At 31.8% G+C, this 26,838-nt stretch overlaps 1 protein-coding gene across 2 annotated transcripts in view; it reads right to left on the bottom strand.

Annotated features, from left to right (window-relative positions):
* LOC113398764 (lachesin-like) overlaps window positions 1-26,838 on the bottom strand; it is an 85,201-nt gene that overhangs the window by 39,766 nt on the left and 18,597 nt on the right. For both annotated transcript variants that reach the window (XM_026637650.2, XM_064216900.1), the window contains exons 3-4: window positions 17,791-17,918; window positions 5,294-5,501 (exon numbers count right to left, since the gene is read on the bottom strand). In XM_026637650.2, coding sequence (XP_026493435.1) covers window positions 5,294-5,501; window positions 17,791-17,918 — 336 coding nt within the window. The remainder of the gene's footprint in view (window positions 1-5,293; window positions 5,502-17,790; window positions 17,919-26,838) is intronic.

The raw sequence follows: 26,838 nt of genomic DNA, 5'->3' as shown, positions 1-26,838 counted from the left end.
ATATTCTACTAAAAATAACAGGCAGGAAACTCAGTAACTTAGACGTGTTTTCGCACGTCGTACATCCGATTGAGTTAATTTTAAGTACATATGTTGTGGTACTCGTGCGTTATCCGGAACGGGTTTCGAAATTCCTCTTATTACCCAGGCATTTTCTTACCGAAAATATTAACTACTGGGTAATTTTTTGTTTTCCATGACCATGCTATCACGGGGTAAACTGATGGCTGTTGTCTCAATTTGGTATCTCTTAGTCTTCTTATGATCACTTTCTTGCGGTGATTGTGTTACCGTAAAGGTTTATATCCTAATATAACATAAACTAATAGGAGGCGCGTGAATCGTTTCTTTTTAAAAATAACATCAAAATACGTCACAATTTAGATTTAGCCGGCTATAATTATAATATATATAAATTTATAAGAAAGTAAAGCACTTCAGAATATTCAAAGCATTGTAAATGTCAAATCGTAACCTCGCCTCCTGACCGATCGATCAGTCCTGCACGCCCTAGAAAGCAAGCAATGGGTTGGGCGGAAACGTTCACCTGATTTTAATATATTTTATATCCAGCCATAGATAATGATGTTTATAAATAGAAAAGAGTTTGTTTGTTTTTAATATTTACTTAGCAACTGCTATTGTATAATCTTATCACATATATATATAAATACATATTACATTTGTAATATATAATCGTGATATAAATAAGGCTGAGATGAAATGTTCGATTTAATTTTGTTTCGCCATAAAGTATTTGATATAAGAATTCGCGTGCAGCACCGTACAAGCGATACAAATGATAAAAATGTAAACTTCATAAACATAATGCTAGACCTAGACAGAAGATAAAGAGTTATCTTTGCGTCGTATCTTCTCTCTCTCTCATGTAACAAAAGGGGCAACAGCGTGAATCGTTCGTAAAATTTCACTTTCGATTCCCGTGCATCTATCGGCTATCGAATCGAAGTTAAGATTTTTCACTTAAAATTATTTTGTCTTATAATGTCCAATATCTATTTTGCCTTTCAGCTGATCCTTAAACATAAGATCGACTAGTATGCCGTGTCTTATGACGTCACATCCTTTACTTGTGTACATAGCGCATATTTCTATAGCGGTATGCCAGCTATATCTTAAAAAATATTATTATTAAAATAATAAATATCTATTTCAGAAATTAAACTCTATGTTTTCACTTTCTTAAACTTTAATTCTTTCAATGTCAATTATTTTCGAAGTTTCACAACTGCCAAACGCGAAGATCACGTTTCACTTTAAATTGGTTATTAGTTGTTTTTAAACTTACCAAATATAACTTGAAAAATAAAATTGTTTAATCAGAAGTCACAAGTATTTTTAAGTATATTGATTAAGTGTATCGACACAGATGCGCCTTAAATACTACTATATACGCGGAATAGTGTTTATTTATCTGTTTGTTTGTTACTCTTTAACATATTAACTATATCGTATCATATATAGATTACCCAGAGTAAAAAAAAAACATAGGATACCCGACACCTGCTCTCCCCTTCACACAAAGGCAAAGCTGTGGATGAGAACTAGTTATAATAAACAAGTTGTCGCCCGCGACTTCGCTTGCTTTTTAAGGGTTGGTTGTCATGTGTTAGTAAAAAAAAATAACCTGTCTCTCATTGGAGTTCAAGTTTGGTTTAAACAAAATTTTGCCAAATTCGGTTCAGTGAAAGAGCGACAGACAAACAGACAGATAGAGTTACTTTCGCATTTATAATTTTATTATATAGTATAGATAGCATATTTTGTATTGGAACCGAAACAAAATTTTCGAATATATCGTATAACATATTATGTAAATTTCAAATGAATCTTTACAAATAAAATATCAAAGGCAATCAAGTGGAGCGTATTTTGTATCAGTAATCCCTTATTTATCCGCGCGTTCAACGGGGTGGGGTATTAAATTTATGAGGCCTCAAAGATACGCTCAATCAACCGCGCCTTAATCGTGCCATAACTCACCTGACAACGTTTGCCTGGACAACATTTCGTACTTTCGACTGTATTTAATTTTCACTTTTGTTTTAATGGGTAAGTTAACCAAGTGTCTACAGTGACCACCAGCATGTGTGTGTGGTGACAGGTGGTCACCTCACCATGTTACAATTTGAACAATTTCTTTGACAATATGAACGTAATTTGTGATATTTTTAGTGGTACCACCACCCCTCAGACATTTAGCATTGCTAGAAATATTAACTATTCCTTAACGGCCAACGCATCGTAAGCCACGGATCAGTTTCCATGATCCCAGGTGTTATGAACGTCGTGTGTGTATTTATATCCATACATATATTAACGTATTCAAATTGGATTTTGGTAGAGAAAGATTTCTTTCATTTTCTTAAAAACATAAAAGGCTTAACTAGAATTATGACGCACATACTATTAATACGGGGAACAAACATAAACTTGTTACATTTATTACTCGACGATACAAAGTTAGCTCGTTGTTGGAAATCGTGGATATGGTTTTACAAAATGACTCCAGGACACCTTTAACACATTTTTTATTGGATACAGGGAATACAGGATGAAAGTTCGTTAAGTTTAGAACCGTTTTTCTTTCTCGGAACGATCGACGAACAAGGTAATATTTATAGGGGTATGTCGTTACACAAGGTAGGTAGGCCGTCTGAGTAGGTAGCATCCACTCATCACATATTCTACCGCGAAATTGTAACACTTAATATTATTGTGTTTGGATAATGAGTGAGCCAGTGTTACAACAGACTGATGGATCTAAAATTATGGGCGGAAGCGACAATTTACCACCAAGCGGCCCATTTGCCAGACTGCTTTCAAAGCTTGTTATCGCTCAGCCAATACATTTTTATAGAGTCAATCATAAAATTGATTTCATTACTCACTTTAATTGACGTTTACAATTAAATATAATTGATATATTGATAAATTAATGCGATACCCTTTAACCTCGATTATAAAACAAAAGGCAGATTGAGCGCGCGGAACTTTAGCAGCAAAAGCGAATACAAGATCAAAAGTGAATACAAACTTCCGGTAGCGAGAAACTACTATACCCTGTACAAGATAGCTTGATCTTTTTGACAGATGTAAATTTTTCTGATCGACATAACTTTGCAATGACGAACATATTATTTTCTTAATTTAATGATTTTAAAAATTGTAAAAATATTTAAAAAAATACATATAATACAAAAGTTCCTAAAGATTCAAGCGTTATCCGAAAATTTTAAGTCTAAACTTTTTCTATTATATACTATTGCTTCAAAGTAAAATTTAAATAGAAACACTGAAAATAATAATAAGCTTGTACAATGTTACATCGGTCGGACGGTTGAGACGTTAATAACAGGCAGTAACTGCTACAAATATCGATTACAAATCGATTAAATACCATTGTTAAGTTATTGCTACGAACGGCCTTTTGATTGGGGTCTCTGTAGCTGGTATAACTCTTTTAAGTAAAATAAGTTAAAAAAAATTGAATTCTAATTTGAATTACGCATTCCATCGTTCCATCGGCTGTTATAAATGTTATATTTTCTGTTTCTCATCACTAGCCCGTCTGTCAAAAATATCAAGCTAACTTGAATAGGGTATATTTATTAACGTACGTCAAAAATGCTGTCACTTTGAATATTAATGACTGAAGTATTCAATAAAATGATACATCGTTTCGCACTACCGGGAATTTATATTATAAACTGATCGTTTAACCTTATAGATCAAATCTGATTGACATATGCGTGCGCTTACTTCAAAACTGAATTAAAAAACCTTTTTTGATTCTATTATCAATATTTAATCATTTAAATTTAAACTCTTTGTTACTTATCTCATTAAGCAAATTAAAAAAATAATTAATAAGTAGATTAAGACAAGAGAAATCCAATACGATCTTATTAATTGTGTTTTCTTCTGGATAACCTTCTGGTTAAGATTTAAGAAATCTAAGATTATGCATATATATACATACTTATAACGACATAGTAACAAATATATTTTTATTTGACGTTTGATGACGGTTTAGAACATGAATGGATTCGCTCGAGTGGACGCTATCGTAACGGTCCTCCGTCATAATTATATTAGATACAATCAATATAATGTGATATTAGTATTTAAATGTCAACGAAACCTGATGATGAAATGCTCACTTAAAAATATTTCTATATTTTTTCCATCAAAGAAATATACGAACATTTTTTTCCATTTTCATCATCTTTATGTATTTTTACTGTAAATGTTGAGATTGCGAACATGTGTCGTTTATTTATTATGTAGTGGGCAGAAGCGATCGAGTCGGACGTGACGTCACGGAGTAATTACTTTTATACACATATGTGAAGTGTACAATCCGGTTACTTGATACGTTAGAAATAGCTCATTGAGGAAACGTTCGATTTTAATTTAACTGTTTTAAGTTCTTTTACTTTGTTTGAAAATGTATTTCCGAAGTAGAACTATTCGGGACATGACAGTTAATTTTTTACATTAACAGCCTGTAAATTTCTCACTGCTGGGCTAAGGCCTCCTCTCCCTTTGAGGTGAAGGTTTTGAGTATATTCCACCACGCTCGGTGGAATACACATGTGACAGAATTTCGTTGAAATTAGACACATGCAGGTTTCCTCACTATGTTTACCTTCACCGCCGAGAACGAGATGTATTATAAACACAGATTAAGCACATGAAAATTCAGTGGTGCTTGCCTAGATTTGAACTCGAAATCATCGGTTATGATGTACGCGTCCACCACTGGGCTCGGCTCAGTCAATATTACAGGGTAAATTTTAAGCTTTTACATACAATACATGTAACCTTTTAAGTTTTACAGAGAAGCGTAAATATAGCTTCAACTTTATTAAAGGTTAAGGGTTTAATTCAAAGAAAAATCATTTCGTCGCCATTGCTGATAAAAGCTATTAGTTATATATAAAAAAAAAATCTTATCATAGAATTACTATTAACTATTTATTATATTTATTTTATTAAATCGATCACAGTATTCAGATATTATTTGCTACTAAGTTAAGAAAAACCAAGTTGAATTTAATTCGTCAACTTTATTAATCTCTTATCGTCGTTATCTTTATATGATTACTGATTTTATGAAACTATGTATGCGTGTTTGAGTTTATCCTTAAATGGTTTTTATTCAACACTGTCTAACGTAGATAGTAATTATTATTTTAGCCGTACGAAGTCGTGAAAGACATAATATTTAAGACACTAAGTATATAATTAGTAATAATATAAAACTTACCAAAAACATCGATGCAGCCTATCTGCCAGGTCATTGTTGGTTGGGTATTAATTTGACACATGTAACAGCCACGATCTTCGGCTCGCAGTGGTCGTATACGCAATTGCCATGTCCTCGGCGCGTCCAGGCTCACCGCATACCTCGACCCGAGGACTGCTCGTTCATGCATCGTTAAAACCGTCTGGTCCTCTGCTCGAAGCCAACCCACCTACAACATGAAATATTTTAGAGCTCATTCAGAGGATAAGCTTTTGATGAAGCGAGCTGACGTAAATTCTAAAATTGTCGCTCCAGTAATGAAAAACAAATATAGGGTTTCTGAAATTTTAATTATTGACTCAAGTTATTTGTGAAGACACTGAAATAATTATGTCCTCTTAGTACTAGAATAAGAGTCAATTTTCAGAGTAATGTTGATTTAAGGCAATATGTTTTAAACGTCATAAGGTTCCAAGATTTTCGTTTTATTCCATTTTACAAGAATTGCTTTTTTTTTAATTATTAAATATTTATAATGATATGATTAATACTTAGGTTGTGATTTTCTTTTTTTATAGAAGTCTAATATAATTATATAATGTCAAAATTTGTCAGAGGGAAGAGAATCCTACTATAAGTATCATTATAGTAGATTTTTATTATAGGATATATTAAATGAATTTCGCTAAACTCATTTAGCGTATTTGAAATGGTCATCTTTATCAGTTTAAATAAGATTAATGCTTAAATCGTTTTAGAAAATACTAATAGCGAATAAAAAAAATTAAAAGACATAATTATTATCGAATATACAGATATATACATATATAACGTATCAAATAAAATATACGCTGGTTTAATACTGTCAATTAACAAAGACATATTTTTAGGTTTACAGAATTCATTTTTAGGCAAGTTTAAAAAAAGAAGGTGTGTATTTTTTTTTGTTTTATCTTAAGAATCATCCATCATTTAAGGAAACGATTTGGTATATCATTTTTATGTATGTGAGGGTACTTCACGTTATACCTCCCGTTTGGTTCTACTCTAATTTAAAAGAAAAAATACATAGAAATGCTGTTTGTGAAAATATACCGAATGATATATGGCGTCGATTATATTTATACTCGTATTTTATAAACTAGCTGAACCTGCGGCTTTACTCGCGTGAAATTTATAAAACACAAACTTCCAGTCACCGTTTTACCCCGTTAGGGGTGTAGTTTCGTAAAACCTGTTCTAAGCGGATATCTTCATATCCGAACCTAGAATTCGAGGGTCTACCCTATAAGAAACCTACCTGCCAATTTTCAAGTTTGTAGGTTTTTTTTTTTTTATGGCATTGATTGGCAGACGAGCATATGGGCCACCTGATGGTAAGTGGTCACCACGGCCCATAGACAAAGGCGCTGTAAGAAATATTAACCATTCCTTAGATCACCTATGCGCCACCAACCTTGGGAACTAAGATGTTATGTCCCTTGTGCCTGTGATTACACTGGCTCACTCACCCTTCTAACCGGAACACAACAATACGGAGTACTGTTATTTGGCGGTAGAATATCTGATGAGTGGGTGGTACCTACCCAGACGGGCTTGCACAAAGCCCTACCACCAAGTAAAGGTGTTATAGTTTCTATGATTTCGTGATTAATTGCTTTTAATAATAATAATAATAATCGAAAATCGCAATCTCAATAGCGAAAGAAACTTTTTAAGGCAACATGTATCGGACGTATAATTGTCTATACCAACCACGCTAGGTAAGCGGGATCGAATAGGCTCCAAACCTTTTCCTCCAAAGAGATCTTCGACAGCTTACGCACAGCTTACAATTACGCTTACGCTTCGACAGCTTGAGACATTTCAATTATATTGATATAATCTGTATATTATTTATAAATGATTAATTTGAAATGTCATATCTCTCTGTACTATTAGAACCAAATATATATATATGTCAAGCGTACAGACACTCAACGGAACGAAAAGCGTGCCTACGGTTGTGAACTGACTTCGGTGTAGTTCGGTACTATCTTCAGCGCGCTTTCGACAGAGTCGTGAAGGCATCGCTCGGGCCAGAACACTTACTGCAAATCATTGGCCGAGTGAGGTCACGGAACTGTCCTACCATCCCTGAAGTGCTTTGAGTGTTATTCGTATTAGTATTTTCACGATTACCAACTGTGCGCCCACACGATGAACAATAACAGTGACAATAGATCTGATGTTCCTCTCGCATAAATATTTTATGAAATAGGTAGCCGAACGAATGGATGAGTACATAAGAGGAAGTTTGAAAGTCGCACCAACGGCCGAGAAGGCGGCTATCATGGTATGGGCATGTTATGCGGAGGAATGAGGAACATATTGTGAGGAAGGTCTTGAGCATTAACGTGGATGGATATAGAGGAAGGCGACGACCAATGAAAAGATGGATGGATTGTGTGAAAGATAATATGACTGGAAAAAATGTTACTTGTGAGATGACGTCAGATAGGGAAGACGACATGCTGCGCCGACCCCAAGTAAATTGGGATAAGGGGGATGATGATGTGGTAGCCAAATGAAATGGGTCACCTGATAGTAAGTGGTCACCATCGCTCATTTGATTTGGAATGTGTTCACTATCATCCACTAACGCTGTAAGAAATTTTAATCATTCCTTATATCTCCAATGCTCCACCAACCTTGGAAAGTAAGTTATTATGTCCTTTGTATCTGTAGTTACAATGACTCGCTCATCCTTCAAACCGGAACACAACAATACAAAGTATTGCTGCTTGGCGGCAGAATATCTGATGAGTGGGTACCTACCACCAACTACCAACCTACTACCAAGTAAATAATAATGATAAAGGATGTACTATAAATTAATGAATTAAGAATGGATTTTATTCATCATTATTATCATCATACATAAATACGTTTATATACCTAAACATTAAAAACGTTTTTCTTTTTAATAAAATTGTCCTTTACGCCCGCAATAATAGATTTCGGTCCTAATCAGAAATGTTTACTTAGGATGCTATTGGTTCATTCAAATTCATAACGATAAAAATAATATAAGGGCTGTAATAAATCTTGTTCACAAAACATTGTAGATTAGTGATGGATAGTTATAGATAGATAGTTATAGATAGATAGTGATGTCTATTTTTTTTTATTTGTATGTTCATCTTCAGGCTTGGCACCGACTCCAGACAGTTTTGTAGTCTATATAGAATCGAGTTAACTTTTTGTCCATTTTGGAGTAAATGAATCAATGGGTCGTGGTATAAGATGTATAAGCTCTTATTACACAGAATTGATTAAACTAAATAATATAAATAATATATAATGTACCCATTTTTAGAATCAGCAGTGTAAATAAATTATAAAATATATAAATTAGGTTTGGGTATAAAATTTATTATTTTAATTAAAACAACCAATTAGGAAAACCACAACAGCAACAATATTTATAATTATTATTCTATGAATATACACTTGTATACTTGTGTACCCACTAACCGACCCTTCACAAATACCCTACCAGACTAACAACTGATATCTACTGACTTTTTAACGCTACCAAAGAAAAAAAATGTTTTTATTGCACACGTTATTTATAACCATGATAGGTAGGTTTGACAGCTCAAAGAGGTTGTATCTTATAATATATTATCATGTCAATTTATATGAGCAGTCGTAACTCTAACCTTACGTAAGGCCAATTTTTAATCGTCATAATACTACAGTTTTTCACCGACGAGAATCTGATGGTTTATATGCATTTTCAAGGTAAAATTATACAACAAAAGTAAAACGTATTTCATTTTGTAAATTTTATTTGTAGTTTAGTTCTTAAAAAGTCAAGCAGAGTTGATTATGATTCATTACAAGTCGTTCCAAATGGCGGATTGGCTGGATGCCTACCGCGTAACAATGCACAAAAATCAAGGTGCACCTTCTCTAGTTTTCGCAACGCCTTCTGAATTTTAATACCACACACGGACCTTTGAGTAAGACCACAGCTTAAAAAATAAAAATAATCAATTGTTTATTAATTTTATGTTACAAAAATAATAATATGTTCATAAATAATAACAAGACATCATGAAAGAACCCGAAATAATATTATTATTAATTTCGACAGATGAAAACATTTGCTGTTTTTGCAAATGAAACAAATTATCATAAAAATTGCCATTGTTTCGATATTTTCTTAATCAATTTGTTTACTTTTTATTTTGATATAATTGTAAATGTATCAATTTTAACATTTATTCTGATGAAACAAAAATTATAATGAGGCAGATGTCGTTGCTTATTTCAAAACAATTTGGGAATTGTGTAAAACTTTAACACATATTTTGTTTGATACATTGTCACGTACGTTTACCTTTAATATAATTATGCAATATTTTAATACTATATATTCCAAAATCAGTTCAGTTGGACATTGTCATTAACGAAAAACGTAAAGTTGATTAGCTATTCTTAGATACTCTGTGGCGTAAAGTAAGCTCGTGTATACAGTCGTTGTTAGGCCGCCTTTTGTTTTCTTTTTCGCCCACTGATTTCTTTTGTTTCTTCTCCGATTAGTTGCTTTTGTCTCGAACTTCTTATTGTTTATTATGAAACCTAATTCGACACAGCGATTGAGGTCCGGGTCGAGATGAGTGACAATGTTACGCTTATTGTTTCCGAGTAATTAATTTTCTGATTGCTTTCTAGATAATTGGTTTGGTTCGTATATTATATTATATACGTTTCTTTTTATAGACAGTAACTAATATTCCTTTGTATAGATTTATTTGGTTGCTTTATAGTTTTTACTAAGGAATTTATTAACATCATGACTTTCTTTGAATTGTAAGTTATCGTTATCTAAAAGAGCCATAGTTTTATTATTAGAAACAAAGAAAATCAATAACTTAGTTAAGATATGAACCACTGCTACTGCTATTGTATATGTGTTACTTAACATTATTAAAATTTTAAATCTTAATTATTTACTACATTTTATAAAAATAAATGAAAAACAACTCTTCGACCTGATAAAAACTTATAAAACAAACTAAGAGGATTTTGTATGTATTAAAATGCTAAAAATAAAATAATTTGAATGAGCTTAAAGGTGGTAATTTTATTCCTATGACATAAACACCGCACACAACCGTTTCTTTCAATGTTTTATTTATGTTATAAATTGTTTTTGGTAAACTGGTATTAAAATTATATAACTGTTTGGAATAATATCTGAATGGGTGATACTTACCAAAACAGGCTTACACAAAGCCTCACTACCAAGTAATTATTAAGATAGTAGCTGATCTATTAAGCTATTGGGGTTGGAAGAACTACCGAAAATATTTTCATGAAGTAAATAATAAGATTAGACGAACTAAAATTACTTAAATTTTATTATTTGAAAATAGTAACAATAAAATTTAATCTATTACGACGTTCAATATTGTACTAAAGTGAGGATTTAGCGACGTTAGATAAGATAATCGCTTCCCAAGGCACGAATGTATAATTGCCAACTTTAAAATCGTCATAATTCCTTCCACAGAAATGTCGAATCTACGAGTTGTACAACTTTGCGGTATAATAGGCCTTTGTTTAGTATAAAATGACAATTCAAAAGTTCTTTAAAGATTATTATATTATAACATTACACAAATTAGCAATCATTGAATCCAAGAAGATAGAGTTATTAACAGGAACGTAATAATCTTAGTAGTTGTATTAATGGAAACTGTTACATAAAAGTGTTATATCTGCTATTTAAAGTGAAGATACTATTGCGAATTTAACACGAATCAAACAGCCTAACAACCTACGTAACATATAAACACAAACAGAGACGTAGTAACTCGGTGTCGATGTGGGACGCAAATGTTTGTTCCCACAAGGACAGGACCGAAGTACTGTTTACAGTGGCGGTCAAACTTCGTTTGAAACTACTGTGCCCGCGTGAAATAGTTTATTGTTTGATTTCAAATTTTGGCTGGAATTTTTTAGCCTAACTATCTGAATTTGATGTAGATGATATTTGGGCGAAAAATATGACACAACTGTTACCTGAAATAGGAGTCTAGGAGCAACGGTTTTAACTGCTTTTCGAGGCATGAGAGTGTACTCGTAGAAGCCAAATGTCGGGCATCTACTGAGATTTTTTTGACAGAATCCTATAACTTTTAATAAGGCTTGAACCCAGACCTTCGGGATCTATAGTTTTATAAGCTAGCCACTAAACTAAGGACCCTCTAGTGCTCTTATAGGTTATGTAATGATTATGTAATAAATCTTAAATTTAAGTGTTTTTCTAGCGAGGTTGTTCCAAAATAAAACATTTGTATTAAATATGTAATATATTTTGTTAAAGATGATTAAAATAACTACAAAAATAATTCTGTTACAAAAAAAAAGTCATTTTAAATTTAGAATTATTGATCAAGACGGAATTCTAAATCTATCAAAAAAGGATTATCTACAAAATTCAAGTGAGTACGTTACCATGTGATATAAAAAAAATGTAGATGTATGAAGCTAGTATACAGCACCTTTAATTCCAAATGACAATCCGTAAATATTAATTCTCGTACAGTCAAAGTTCTTTGATTCAAACCTTATTCATTATACCTCCGAAACAAACAGCTTGGTCCTTCGGAAACGTCCCTTGCCGGCTTAATTTGTTTCAGAGGTAGTCATGCGTGATGAACATGCAGACAATGCTAACTTGAGTCCACTTCGAATCACTTTAGATTCACAGATGTACCGAACAATATTTGTTTTGTTCGAGTATCTCTGAACGATATTGAATAGGTCGCCCTCGTTAGCATGTCCGGTACGTGAACCGGACAATGAATTGTGCATTATGTAAAATGAAATGATTATTCCTATAGGAAGCATTAAGTAATGGATCAGATATTCGCTTATTAATGTTTATATTTAAAATCCGTGTTTTTTTTTTTAGAGCGTTATGGATAAATGATGACAGTGATTTGTGTGACGCGACACGAAAACTACATTATGAAGTTGCTCGCTAAAGCGCCCATGAAGTGTCACCGAAATAGACAGTATCCCCTTATCTTATTTTATTACAAAGCTAAATATATACCTGTATACTAATATTATAAATGTGAAAGTAACTCTGTCTGTCTGTCGCTCTTTCACTGCCAAATCAATGAACCGAATTTGACGAAATTTGGTATGAAGTAAACTTGAACTCCAAAAAAGACATAGTCTACTTTTTTGCCTAACACATAACAACTAACCCCTAAAACGCGAGCGTAGCCGCGGGCGACAACTAGTTTTGAATATTTAAATTTGAGAGTGATTGTTACAGTAGTTGTAAAAAGAAGTATAATTATTTCACTGGTACTAGCTGATGTAATAAGAAGTAACTTGGGCTACAACAAACATTTTTTTATTAAATTCAAAGGCGCACGAATTTACGGGCACAGCCAGTAATATATAGTATAGTGATTCATATCAATTGTAATTCAATGTCTTAATTTAAAACACACATTAAAAACATGGCCAATTTATGAGATCTTTCAGTTTCAATTTATTTTCTCTTGTATATTCTAAACTGTATAGAAAAAAATTAACAATCAGTATAATTTCCAATGCTCGAACACCTTATTTCTTTTAGAGGAAAAGTATTGGAGCTTATTCTATAAGACTGCTCCAAAGTTTGGTGGATACATATTCAGATATTACGACTCATACAAGTTTTCCTCAAGATATTTATCTATTATATATATCACGTGATAGGGGCTTTAATATTATATTAGATTTCAGGTAGTTGTTTTTTTCCCAATTAAATAATTTAAAAAAATACTAGTTTGACAGATCGTGCCCACATCGAAGCCTCATTGCAGGTATATCTGTTCTGTCTATTCTAGCCACGTAGTATTTATTGATCCATGCATATATAGGTAGGTTCGGCTGGATAGTTTTGTAACGAATGTATTATTCGACCGCAAGTCAAACTAATCCATCAATAGCTTATAAATAAGCTTCCATTGCACACTTGACCTTCATTAACACTTACTCCGTTATATACAAAAGTTTACTAAAGTAAAATTCTTAAAAATACTAAACGTTATAGGACGTTAAGATAGATAACCATTCAACAATTTGACAGATTGACAACCTAAAACTAAAACTGATTTTCAGTTACGTCCGAGCGACATGAGACATTCACTGGTTGATTATAAAATTAGTATAATTTATCAAAATATTATAACGTCCCATAATATCCTGAGATAAATAAGTGATTTTGATCATTATGTTCTATACCACAATGTACGACACAGATGTTAATGTGAATCCACTACTGTACGACATTTAAACCAAGAATTAAATTCCAAAGATTTATAGACTTCCAGTGTGCTTCTGATACTAGAGGTACTGCGAACCGATGCGATGGTTTTCAATTTTGGAACGAGAGTTTTTGTCTTCTTTCTTAATTTGAATTTGGAAGCCTAAACTATAACGTGGAACCAAAAAAGCGTAACAGGCCTCATGTTTAACGTTTTCAGATTCGTCATCATAATACCTAAAGTAACTTGAATAGTTCTTATTTGTACTTCAAGTATATAGTATGTACTAGTTGTCAGATGCGGCTTCGCTCGCGTTTTAGAAGTTGGTCGTCAGGTGTTTACCATAAATATTCTATGTCGTTCCTTGACGTTCAAACTAGCTTTACGTGAAATTTCATCGAAATCGGTACAGTGGTTTGGCCGTGAAAAAGCAACAGACAGAAAGACAGACTTACTTTCAGATTTATAATATTGATATAGATTAAGGACACAAGCTTAGAAATAACTTTGTAAATGAATGTAAAATTCAATAGCATTTCGTAATATTATTTTAGAAAATTTCAACTAAGCCGACATATTTCCGAAATAGCGCTCCTCAAAAAAGGTGGAATGTCAATTTGAAAGCAATATTCTTTTAAAAGATATCCGAGGCAGTTTCAATGGTAGCGCACATAAAACTTTTACGATAGGGAAAATACATTTTCTTTAAAGCACTTTTGGTATCCAGTGAATTGTTTGATTTAAGTTCTTTCGAAATTTGAAATGAATAGGCAGGCTGGCAAACGGACCACCTGAAGTTAAGTATTCACCACCTGAAGATGACACCGTAAGGAATATCAATCCGTAATAATAAACATCTTTGGTAACCTGTTTAGAGTTAGAATATTTCATGAGTATGTGGTACCTACGCAAGGCTTGTTCAAAGCTCTTCCACCAAGTATAAAGTTACTTAAAAAGTAAAATGTCACATTGCAATAATTGTACATAACTTCACACGAGTAATATAATCCATCCTAAAATACGAAAAGTAAGGTTTGAACCGCTGAGCTAAATTCGGAAATAGTTTAAGTACCGGCGCAGGACACAAGTTAGTTTTTTTTAACAAAAATGACACATTAAGGATATGAAAAGAGGGGAGAATATTTGTACGGGGATTTGTATGGGACAATCGATGTGTTTCTTGGTGGTAGGGCTTTGTGCAAGCTTATCAGATATTCTACCGCCAAACAACAGTACTCAGTATTGTTGTGTTCCAGTTTGAAGTGTGAATGAGCCAGTGTAACTACAGGCACAAGGGACATAACATCTTAGTTCCCAAGGTTGGTGGCGCATTGGCGATGTAAGGAATGGTTAATATTTCTTACAGCGCCATTTTCTATTGGGCGGTGGTGACCACTTACCATCAGGGCCTATATGCCCGTCCGTAACCTATACCATGAAAAAAGGTAGGGGGGTCAAATGGGGGTTAAATTTTTTTGTGCCATAAAGTTTTATATATATCTTGCGAGTTAAACCACGGGTTCGGCTAGCTATTATATAAATATAAAATCTATTAATAAATTTCAAGTCTCTTACAAAACTTAAAAAATAAACTCACGTAATATCTAATAATATTATTCATGAAATATAAAAATAAACTATATTTTTTTCCGCTATAATACGATTCATAATGAAAGGTTACGTTGCCAAATCTATGCCAAAAATAAATATTTAATTTAGAAATAGGATTATTTGAGTCAGTACAAATTATATAAAGAATAAAAATATATCTACCATTAACGTATTACATTTAATAATAAACACAGATTAAGCATTGTGTTAATAAGGATAACAGCCGAGATGGCCCAGTGGTTAGAACGCGTACATCTTAACCGATGATTTCGGGTTTAAACCCAGGCATGCACCACTGAATTTTCATGTGCTCAATTTGTGTTTATAATTCAGCTCGTGCTCGGCGGTGAAGGAAAACATCGTGAGGAAACCTGCATGTGTCTAATTTCGACGAAATTCTGCCACATGTGTATTCCACCAACCCGCATTGGAACAGCGTGGTGGAATATGCTCCAAACCTTCTCCTCAAAGGGAGCTCCTCTGCCTTAGCCCAGCAGTGGGAACTTTACAGGCTGTTAATGTATGTTAATGTATTATGTTTATTTTAATATATTTTATGTATTTTCAACAAAAAATACAAAAGTACTCTTGAAAATTATGATTACATTATAAGAACGGTTTCAAGATTATATGACCCAAAAAAAGGAAAATTAATAACGTTAAAAAGTGTTTTATGGGATAAACTATTCCGCTCTTAATGGTATAAGTGTTTCTGAAAGTGCTTTATTTTCAAGAGTTTGTTGTCTACGTCTTACAATCTTATCTGATTTAAAAATATTTAATCTTTTTTTTTTTTAATCTGAGATTTTATCAAGCGTTATCGAACAGCGATTATCACTGACAGAACACACATTAAGCAATTGCATTGTTTTATATTTAAAAAAAAAAACTCAAAACAAATTGTGATATTTTTAAAAGAGTTTTAAATTAAAACATACCTGCTTGCAGAATGTGATCATCATTTGCATAAATATTTCAAAAATAAACATTGTGATTTTTGGTAGAATTTTAAACATAATATGTGACGTTGAATGCCATTTCGGTTCAGATTGCTTTTACATGTTTAAACGCGTCTCTGTTGGAGTCTTCATTGTGACAATTAGTCGTTTAAGCTGTCAGATACGATTTGTATTTAAAAATAGCGATTTTTAATAAAATATTCTCGTATCATCTTACTAAGGACGATTCATTTAACTTTGCAGTTGTTACATAAACATAAACTTTTAATTTTTGAATGCATTTGAAAAATTTTTTAAACTGTCTTCCAATTTAAAATATTTACTATAGTAATCTATACTTATATGCCTGTCTGTCTGTTTCTAGGAAGGACATAGAACAACTATTTTTAATTCCTAATACTTGACGACGGATCCCTAAAACGACGCCGCGGGCAATAACAAGTCTGTTTAAATGAATTTTTACAAAAACACATTATTTCTGTATTTATTATTGGTTTCCGCCCGCGTTTTTGTTTATCTATCGTGCGTCGTTCTAGTGTGCAGTCGGTTCTGTGGCCCTGAAAACTTGTAAGAAATATTTCATGATAATTGTTTGAGTAGTTAGAACTTGAAATCGTAACAATCACATTTATAATGTTCGTTAGGAAGTTAGGGTTTTGTACAAAAACGTATAAATAAAATTTTGTATTGTACATTGTTTTGATAGCGGAACTAAAAGTTTTTGTGAAATTTCAGTTCCAATCGTTATTGTATGGCTGGCTTAAAATCCAGTTGCCTTTTTATATTTAATCGACACGTACTAACTGATGAAGTTTTTGTTATTTGTTATATATCACTAGACAAATGGCATATTGACCAAAAGACTAACTTATAAAAAAACACTTTTAATGACAAAAAGAGTTAATAAACATTTAAAGAAAAAAACTATGTAAATAAAATTAAAGTTAATAAAAATACAACATCTCGTATTTAATAAGTCTTTAGAGATAAATTAATTGTGACCAAACGGAAAGTAATGGAAATAAAATATTCCATATCGGATTACAAACGACGGAGCTCAGAGCTAACAAATATTTAATAAAAAAAAATCAAATAAATCCGTAGTTACAATGTTCTTAATAGCAAAAACCTTAAGCAGCCTTAAGACTGACTGACTGACAGATACTAGTTTTTTCGTCCCATTTGATATAAAGAAATATTTTTTATGGGCTTGACACGTTCGATATGACGACATTATGATCTGTAGGTGTTTAAGCTGTCTACTGTTCTAGTAGAATGAATAGCACATCTTTTGATTGACCGACACAGGAATTAACGACACGTTTGTTTTAAATGATGTCTTGTTACTTTCTATGGAACTGTTTATTATTACTTAGATTTTTCGAAACAATTTTGAAGATTGATTTTAACAATTTAATTTGTCAAATAATAAATTCTATCTTATCAGGAATACTTATTACCAGTTGAAACCAGTTTCGCCTTATGTTTTTTAATATTGGAAAACTCTCAAGTTTTTTCATTATTAATTAGGCAAATACAAAAAAATAATTTTACATGGTTATCTTAATTACACACTATCGTTGGACAATTTTAATATAATATAGAATAAATAACTTTAACTAACTTTATGTTTTCCAAGGTTTGTGACAGCACAGCCTAGTACCGCCTCTCTGCCTAGGAAGAAAGTGTGATTGCCAATAGGTCTCTCAAATGCTGGTTCTTCTGAGAACTTCTTTGTTGTAGTTTGAGAATCTGAAACAATTTATTATATTTAATTTTTTCACGTCATCTAGAGAACAGATAAACACAGAATATCATGATGAAATAAAATAAAAAGAGGAGCAAGGAATCTCTGCCGGCTAAGTAGAACTGAATTTTCATATGCTTAATTTTTATATATAAAATCGACCATTTTTTATATACAAATAATATCGTGCTCGGCGGTAAATATCAGATACACAGTGAAAAAAGTTGCATGTGTGGAATGGAATTATGTCACATGTGTCCACCAACTCGTTGCTGGAATAAGCTCAATCTTCTCCTCGTCAGGAAAAAAAGGCCGTGCTTTTGCTGTACAGCAAAGGAACATTAACCCTGACTCCAGATCAAAATTAATATTATTAATAGCTGAACAACTAATTCAGTTTGTGACGAAAACCCTTTATAGCATATAGCATATTACGCCACAAATACAACTTTACAACCTGGTAGGGTAAAAAAATACCCTATGTTCGTCCTTGGGGTCAAGCTTCGTACCAAATTTCATCGCATCAGTTCAGTAATTTAGCTGTGAAATCATGACAGACGGACAGAGTTACTGTCGCAATTATAATTATACTATAGATTTTAAAATAATAATACTATATAAAACTAATTCTTATAATATGTGGTATTTTATTTTATTTTACGACATATATGTATGTAGACAATGGTCCTCCTGATGGTAAGTGGTTATCACTGACAGTCACAACTGGCAGTGAAAGGCGTATTAATCCAAGTACAAGGTTGTTTCCTATGCATGTAATACAATACTCATTATATTAAAGCTCACTGACCCTTAATACCAGAACACACCAATGCAAATTGTTTATGATAAACGAAAGGGTAAATCATAAGTGAAAGGAAGAAGACCTATCATAAGTTGAAATATATAGCATTCCTGTGACATTTACTTAAGTCATTACTGTACATTCATGTCAAAATTTTAATATAAACAAAACACTTCTCGTTGCATGATTGAAAGTAGGAAGGAAGCCTTAAAAAATTTACCTTTTATTTAGATGAGTCTGAAAACATTTTGATTTACATAGGTGATGTAGCTCGGAAAGCTTTTCTTGAAAATGAATGTCGAAATGTGAATTTTTGTTAGATTAAAGAAGATATTTGAAAATGGAATGTATTTGTATATTTTAATTTTATTCGTTTCTGCATATTGAGTTCCATATGTGTATTACGGGTTGCAAAATACATATAAAATTGTTTGGTTGGTTCTCGTTAAGGTATAACATTCAATCATGAAGGTATGATGTTTGTATGTATATGTAAATAATAATAATTAATACATATATGTTATAACTGTAGAAGTTTCAGATTAATATATTCTGTGAATCGTTGAATCATTTCTTTGATAATATGTTACATAACATTTTAATGTAAACGTTTATATGAAAATAATGAGCGGTGTAAAAGAAGAAAGAATATATGTAATTACATAACATGTAATGTATTCTATTCTCTGGTACATTTATATGAGAGGCCGAGTTTTGTTATCCGAAATAATAACATAAGTATATTATATAAATACAGACTTTGTATTATGTTTTATGAAATTAATCCTTGCGGATAATATTCTTGGTTCAATTTCACTAATACTATCTAATTTCTCGTTAAGTTGTAGTAATCTTACAACAACAATCTGTACTTATAAAATCGATACGACTGTTTTTTTTTATAGTACAGGGTAAGCGGACGAGCAAATGGGACACCTGATGATACCCCTAAACATAGCATACATATAATATAATTGTATTTAACTAACGTGACTGTATTTTTAGATGTTGAAAAAGAGTAACTGCTGAGTTTCTTGCCGGTTCTTCTCGGTAGAATCTACATTCCGAGCCGGTGGTAGCTTTACTTAAAATATTTTGCAAAAGTGTTTGTAAAAGCCTACGTGAATACAGTATATTTTTGATTTTGATTGATGCGGTGAGAAATATGATCAGGTTCCTAGATAACAAAATTCGGGAGCTAAGATGACTTGTACCTTTTGCCTATAGTTACACTGGCTTACTCACCCTTCAAACCGGAACACAACAATAATAAGTATGTTGTTTGGCGATAGAATATACGAAAATGTGTGATACCTACCCATAAGGGCTTGCATAAAGCCCTTATGGGTAGGTACAACAGAAAGCTGTAATTTGAATCTTATGTTTATTTTATAAAATAAGTTTACACGAAGAAACAATTTTTTGATTTCAACTCAAAAGGGGGATAATGGAATGGGGGTATGAATTTTATTCCGCGTGTAGACGGGACCGTCAAATACTAGAGAAATAAATTACTATAAAAATAGTTTGAATTCATCAGATGAATCTTTATGTTAAATCGGCGGCTTGAGAGGTTTATTTTATGATATACATAGGTAGACAGGCAAATTGGACGGGCAAATTGGCCATCTGATGGTCACCATCGCCCATAGACAATGACGCTGTAAAAAATATTAACTATTACATACATCCCCAATGCACCATCAACCTTGGGAACTAAGCTAGTATATCTCTTGTGCCTGTAGTTACACTGGCTGACTCATTCTTCAAACCGGAAAACAATAGTTCTGAGTACTGCTATTTGACGGCAGAATATCTGATGAGTGGGTGGTACCCAACCCGCATTGGAGCAGTGTGGTGGTATATGCTCCAAACCTTCTCCTCAAAGGGAGAGGAGGCCTTAGCCCAGCAGTGGAAAATTTACAGGCTGCTAATGTAATGTAATGTAATGGGTGGTACCTACCCAGATAGGTTAGTGAGCCAGAGACGTAACACCATTAATTTAATCATTCATCCCTACTGTTATTAAAGAAAAATATGTTAAGGTTATTAAAACGTGCCCTACCTTGAGTAATGATATTTCGATAGTCACGAGTGAACAAAAGCTAAGTAAAGTTCAAATAAGGATTATGAACTCGAGTCTAAGCCATGACATAATATAATATAGTTTGACATTTACAGTAACATTTAGATAATCATAAAACGGCTCTAAAGTTGCAATCGATAATGAATCTTATTTTCTATGGAGCAATGTTAAATTTTGTAATAAAATTATGCACCCGTATTCAAGTTTGCTTCTATCCCTTTTGTTAGCGCTCCTAAGTTTTAAAGTTACTTGGTAACTATCGATAACTTTCGTAACGATATATCTATCCAATGCTTTAGTTAAGATATGTCATATATTTACTTGTAAGATTATTCTATTTAATTTTGTGTTGACGCAAGATTTTTTTAATTTGTAATGTATCTATAGTGTCTAATATTATAATAAAATAACTTGTCTATATAGGTGTCAAAACTAAAAGAAACCCATGACATTCGACAGCACACTGGACTGAAAAGAATTGAATATACGTATTTCTTTGTACTAATATACATTGAGTTTATTTAAAACTAACAGTTGTTTTAAATATAAAATACATATGAAACTATACTAATATTATTAATACGAAAGTAACTCTGTGTTGTAACCACTTCACACTTAAGCCGCTGAACAGATTTTGATGAAATTTCGTATGGAGATAATTTGAGTCCCGGGGCAATCATAGGCTTTTTTAATTCACTACTCGAAAGTGTTAAATTGAGGGTGGTTTTGGTGCCATGGATATTTTTTTATAAATCTCCCGGGGGTTAAGGCGCAGGTTCAGCTAGTCTTATATGAAATATTAATCATCTAGCACAGGACCATATTTTTTCACTTTAAAAATATAAATTTATTTTATGACTTAGAGGCACGTTTGAAATGTCTAACAATCCGATTAAATTACAAAGCTCGAGACCGTAACGATTCTAATCAGAAAGAGTGGCAGAATATTATTTATTATTAAGTCGACTATATTTTTCTTAAAAGTAATATTTAGAAAATTTCGATAAACATAATAAATAATAAATTGATTACAAACGTAATGTTAATAACTACTAGATGATATTAGTATGCAAGTATATCGGAGAAGATAAAAACATACACAAGATTGAATTTAACAACTTCAATATGAATATAAGAATGTCTTTCATTGAAAGCTTAAATGTTTGCAAATCAAAACTCATGTATTACAACCCCATGGAAATGTCGACTATCTCGGCAAGAATTATAGTACACTAATAATTAATTAATTCTAATAATTATTCTATAGTAACTATATTATCCTCCCCAGTAACATAAATATTGAAGGCTATATTTCGGCCTTTAAATTTTGATGTATTAATTAATGTTCAAAAATATACTACTTTTAAATAATTATATTATAAGAATAAAACAGATAAATATTGAATATAACAATAATGAAAATTGTATCATGGAATGGCGTAATGGAAAATCGTTGTCTCTTAAAACTTTTCCATTAGAACTAATTTGTGTTTTGGGTCATTAATCATTCGTAGCATAATTGAAACAATATTGAATTAGGCTGTCTACATACTTCAATGCTGTGATTCTTTTATTTATTATAATTCTAACTCGATATAAGTGAAAAAATGTTTATTTATTGTATTGTTTATGTTGTTACGTTTTCACGCCTCTGCTGTGGAAGCGATCGGACTGAAATTTTGCATACCCGTTTTTTGCGGTATAAAAGACCTAATATCACATGCCAGTAAATTATTGAAAATGAAACTAGTGTCGCTCTACTTAGTTTATAGTAGAGTAATATCACAGTTAGACATAGGTCTCCTCGGAAAAGGATTAATATTACCATTCTACATTACAAGGCTTCTTTTATAAATATAGGTTTTTTCATCATCACTGATAATAAGAATTATAAATACATAACTATTTAAAGGTATGAAGGTGATTCTCGCCTGAATGTTAAAAAGGGAAGTACTTTGTAGTAGGCTTTGTGCAAGTCCGCCTGGTTAGGCTCTACCACCCAATTATATGAATGGTTAATATTTATTACAAAGACGATGTGCGAGGTAGTCCATTTGTTATTATATAAGTAGGTGGACTTACTTATATAATAAAAAAGGGTTACCAATTAAAATCAACCTTTACAAATTCATCATGGTTTTCAACTGTTTCATCTCGGTACGATCTTTCGTTCATAAAAATATAAAAGATAGGCAATTGTTTTGTCTTCTATCTCTAGAATAATAACAGTTTTCTTTCAATGCTTTTTATTAGTTTTATATACGTTGTATTATTTCGATCCATTACTTTAAATTTAAGATATATGACTAATTTATATATTTCATATCACAGTTTGATTGCAATGATGTCCGAAAAAAAAACACAAAGGCAAACAAACCACCAAACCCGATAATATAACAAAAAAAAAAAAAACAAATTCACGACCAACAAGCTTATGGAGATTAGAGGGCATATTATAAAAAATGCATTTTAATCTATACTTCTATACTAATATTATAAATATGGAAGTAACTCTGTCTGTCTGTCTGTCGCTCTTTCACTGCCAAACCAATGAATCGAATTTGATGAAATTTGTAATGAAACAAACTGGAACTCCAAGGAAGGACATAGGCTATTTTTTTTGCCTAACATATGACAACCAACCCCTAAAACGCGAGTGAAGCCGCGGCAACTAGTATGTTATATATTTTCGGTTGACTATTAACAAAATAATATTTGTGATACTTCTCTTAATATGAGCAACTAATTTGGTGAAAACATTTTTGTATAAATTGATTTCGTAAATGACTCTGATGAATAATAAAATCAGATTACGCTTTTTAAGTTAATCAATATCGGTGTCTATTATAAAAAAAACGTAACTTAAACTAACTTTTTTATAACTAATTATAACTATAAGTACTAACACAATAATTACTCCAGTTACAGGACTATATGAAGCCGAAGAGTCAATAACTTTTTGTGGGACAAACGGCCTCACAACAGGTTTTTAATAAGCCTATGTTACTGAATTAAAAAAAAATGTTAAGGAAAGTATATGGAAAAGTTTATAAAGCAATTAGTAATTTCATAGACAGCCTCGGAAATGAAATGATCGCGCCCTGACTACTTCTTTGTACTTTTATTAAAAATCGTATTTGTCTGTCTATATCTTTGTTTCTTGCACACGTTTTTAGTTAGTTTTTTTGACTGTCAATCAGAATGAGTAAAGTTTCAATCAATACATAGTACAAAGTCACTTCCCGCTGTCTGTCTGTCTCTATGTATGCTTAGATCTTTAAATCTACGCAACGTATTTTGATGCTGTTTTTTTATTGATAGAAGAATGATTTAAAAAGAAGGTTTGTACATATAATACATGCATAATATAGTAGAAAAACACTGATACAGTATTAATACTGTATCAGTGTTTTTCTTTCAGTACTTAATGGGATAAGGATTAATCCTTATCCCATTAAGTACTTTAAACACACTGTGCATTAAATATAGATCAATATGGTCCTGAACTGACTGAAAAATTTGAGAACGGTGTATATAAGGACATTTTATATTATATTTAATATCAGCATTGGACTCGTGTGAAGCCGGGGCGGTCTGCTAGTACTAAATAAAAAGGAAAATATGTAACATTAAATAAAAAATAAAAAAATTAGAATGATTATTTTTTATTTACTATATAAATCTCGCCCTGATTGAGACAGCTTCCATAAAACAAACTTGAATTTTAGAGATAATAAAAAATGTCTTAGTATTGTGATAATTTTCAGACTGGATATATAAAAATTAGCGTTTTAAAGTGTCAAAAAGAAGTAACTACTGAGTTCATTTTCATTTTGATCTATTTCATATAATACGATATTCACTATTATAATAAAGTACTTGCAAAAGTCTACAAATAAGGTATATTTTAATAGTTATTCTATAATATTCTAATTCTGTATTAATAAGTTGAAAATGGTTTTATTGCCATCAGAACACTACACATCGGTTAAGTGAAGGAAAAATTCACAAATTTCGGCGCGACTCGCACCTGTTACCAAATGCTAATGTGCTGAACGACGAGGCCCCTTCTGCACAGATCGATACGAAACCTAAACCTCTTTGAATATATCCAAATTTCTTTATATATTTTTCATGGATTGCGGTTGAGCTAATGGTCATAAAATACTATATCGTTATATAAACATTGCTAAGTTCATCACATGGCATGGTATTGAAATTGTAATCATCGGTTAAGAAGCACGCGTTCAAACCACTGGGCTATCTTGGCCTATATGTATGTAATCCATTGGAAAGTTCAACGTAATCGAAAAATAAATATTAAAACTTTGATATTTATATTATTTGGCTAGACAGTGTCGAGTCTTCCATCTATTCTTGCTGTAGAAGCGGTCGACGTTCCAAAACGATAGTAGATCTTGACATTTTAAATGTACTTTTAAAAGTAAATTCGTATAAAAGTATTCTAAATTTTAATATCTATTATAAAAGAGCAACCATGACATTCGTGATTTTCATCGAATAAATTGTAAATGCTTGTAGCATTAATGTAATTCTCAACGTCAATACGTTGAATTTTTTAAGCTTAATATTGTGATTTATTTAAATATCTCATTCATTAATAAATTCGTCGAAATCATTTCTTATAAAACGAATGAATTATGGGAATTAAATTAGAACATTTATGTATTGTTTGTTTTTTTTTCAAACACATGTGGAACTGATTTTTTTTTGTAGTATATGTATTATTCTTAGTGTTAGTTGAATGTCAAATACAAATGCAATCTGATGAACTGGCAAAACCAATACAAATAGAAAGAGTCATAGGAGCAACGGCTCTACGTACTAGTCTCGTAAGTCTCGTACTCTGTGAGGCAAAGGAATGAAATTCTTCGACCAAAAAATCTAATAACTTTTTGTTGATTGAACCCGGAATTTGTACCCTGAACTTAAGTATCTAGAGGCTTATAAGCTAATCAGTAGCCCAACGCGGCATTCAATAAGTTATTAATCTTTTAGTGATGACCTTTTAAATCTTGTTAAGTTTTTGGTAATTCCGAACTTAAGTAGCTTTTCTAACATTTAATTTTAAGCTTTTCTCTTCGTTTTAAAGATTATCTCTTTCAAAGTTGAATGCCCTTTCATAATCAAACAGCGATCGATTAACCCAACAGAGCAAACAGAATTGTTTTATTAATTAACAGTATTGGGATGTAAAAATTGCTACCTTTGCCATATTTTTTGTGATGTATATGAAGAAAAAATAAACTCCTCCTCATAATAAAAGGCATAATAAAAATTTAAGTGTAAGAGCTAAAAACGATTATAAAAGTAAACGGACATGCATGTCATTATAAAGTTAGCTTCGCCTGCACCTGATGCTGTAGCTAATGCGAGTTGAGAACGTGTTGGACGAAAACTTAGACGTTGAAAAGATCGATAGTCCAATTTAACTATTCCAACTTTAAAGTATTTTAAATCAATACAATAACTATCTAAAAAAATGTTAATTTTTTTTATTAGATAGTTTTTTTATATAATGGACTTAGTAACTAACAAAAAAAATTGTTTAATACATATATTCGTAATTTGTTGTGTGAAACTGGCTTACAATAAATTGCATGATTTAAACCGTTTCTTTTTTAAATCCCTTTATCCATACTAATAAGATAAATTTGAAAGTAAATGTTTCTTTTGTCTATATGTCTATCTGTTACGCTTTAACATAAGCTACTTTTTGTACCAAAACCTGCGATCTACGATCTCCCTCAACTAGTACACTAGTTTAACAATTAATTATTAAGTACAACCTTTTTTGATCTAAACCTTTTTTTAACCGATTGTTTTAAATTTTAAATATAATAAAGAAACAGGTAACATAATAACAGGTGACGGTATTACCCGTCAGCTATTATTAAATAGCCTTAAAAATAGATAAACTCATGTTCAATTCGAACCAAACGTAAGTGATCAAGTAAAACTAAAATATCACATTGTATTTTTATTATTTATCGTCATTATGTCGACAATCAAACAT

The sequence above is a fragment of the Vanessa tameamea genome, chromosome 14 (genome assembly GCF_037043105.1).
Source record: "Vanessa tameamea isolate UH-Manoa-2023 chromosome 14, ilVanTame1 primary haplotype, whole genome shotgun sequence".
Classification (NCBI taxonomy): Eukaryota; Metazoa; Arthropoda; class Insecta; order Lepidoptera; family Nymphalidae; genus Vanessa; species Vanessa tameamea.
This window is presented reverse-complemented; position numbering and strand designations above follow the sequence as displayed.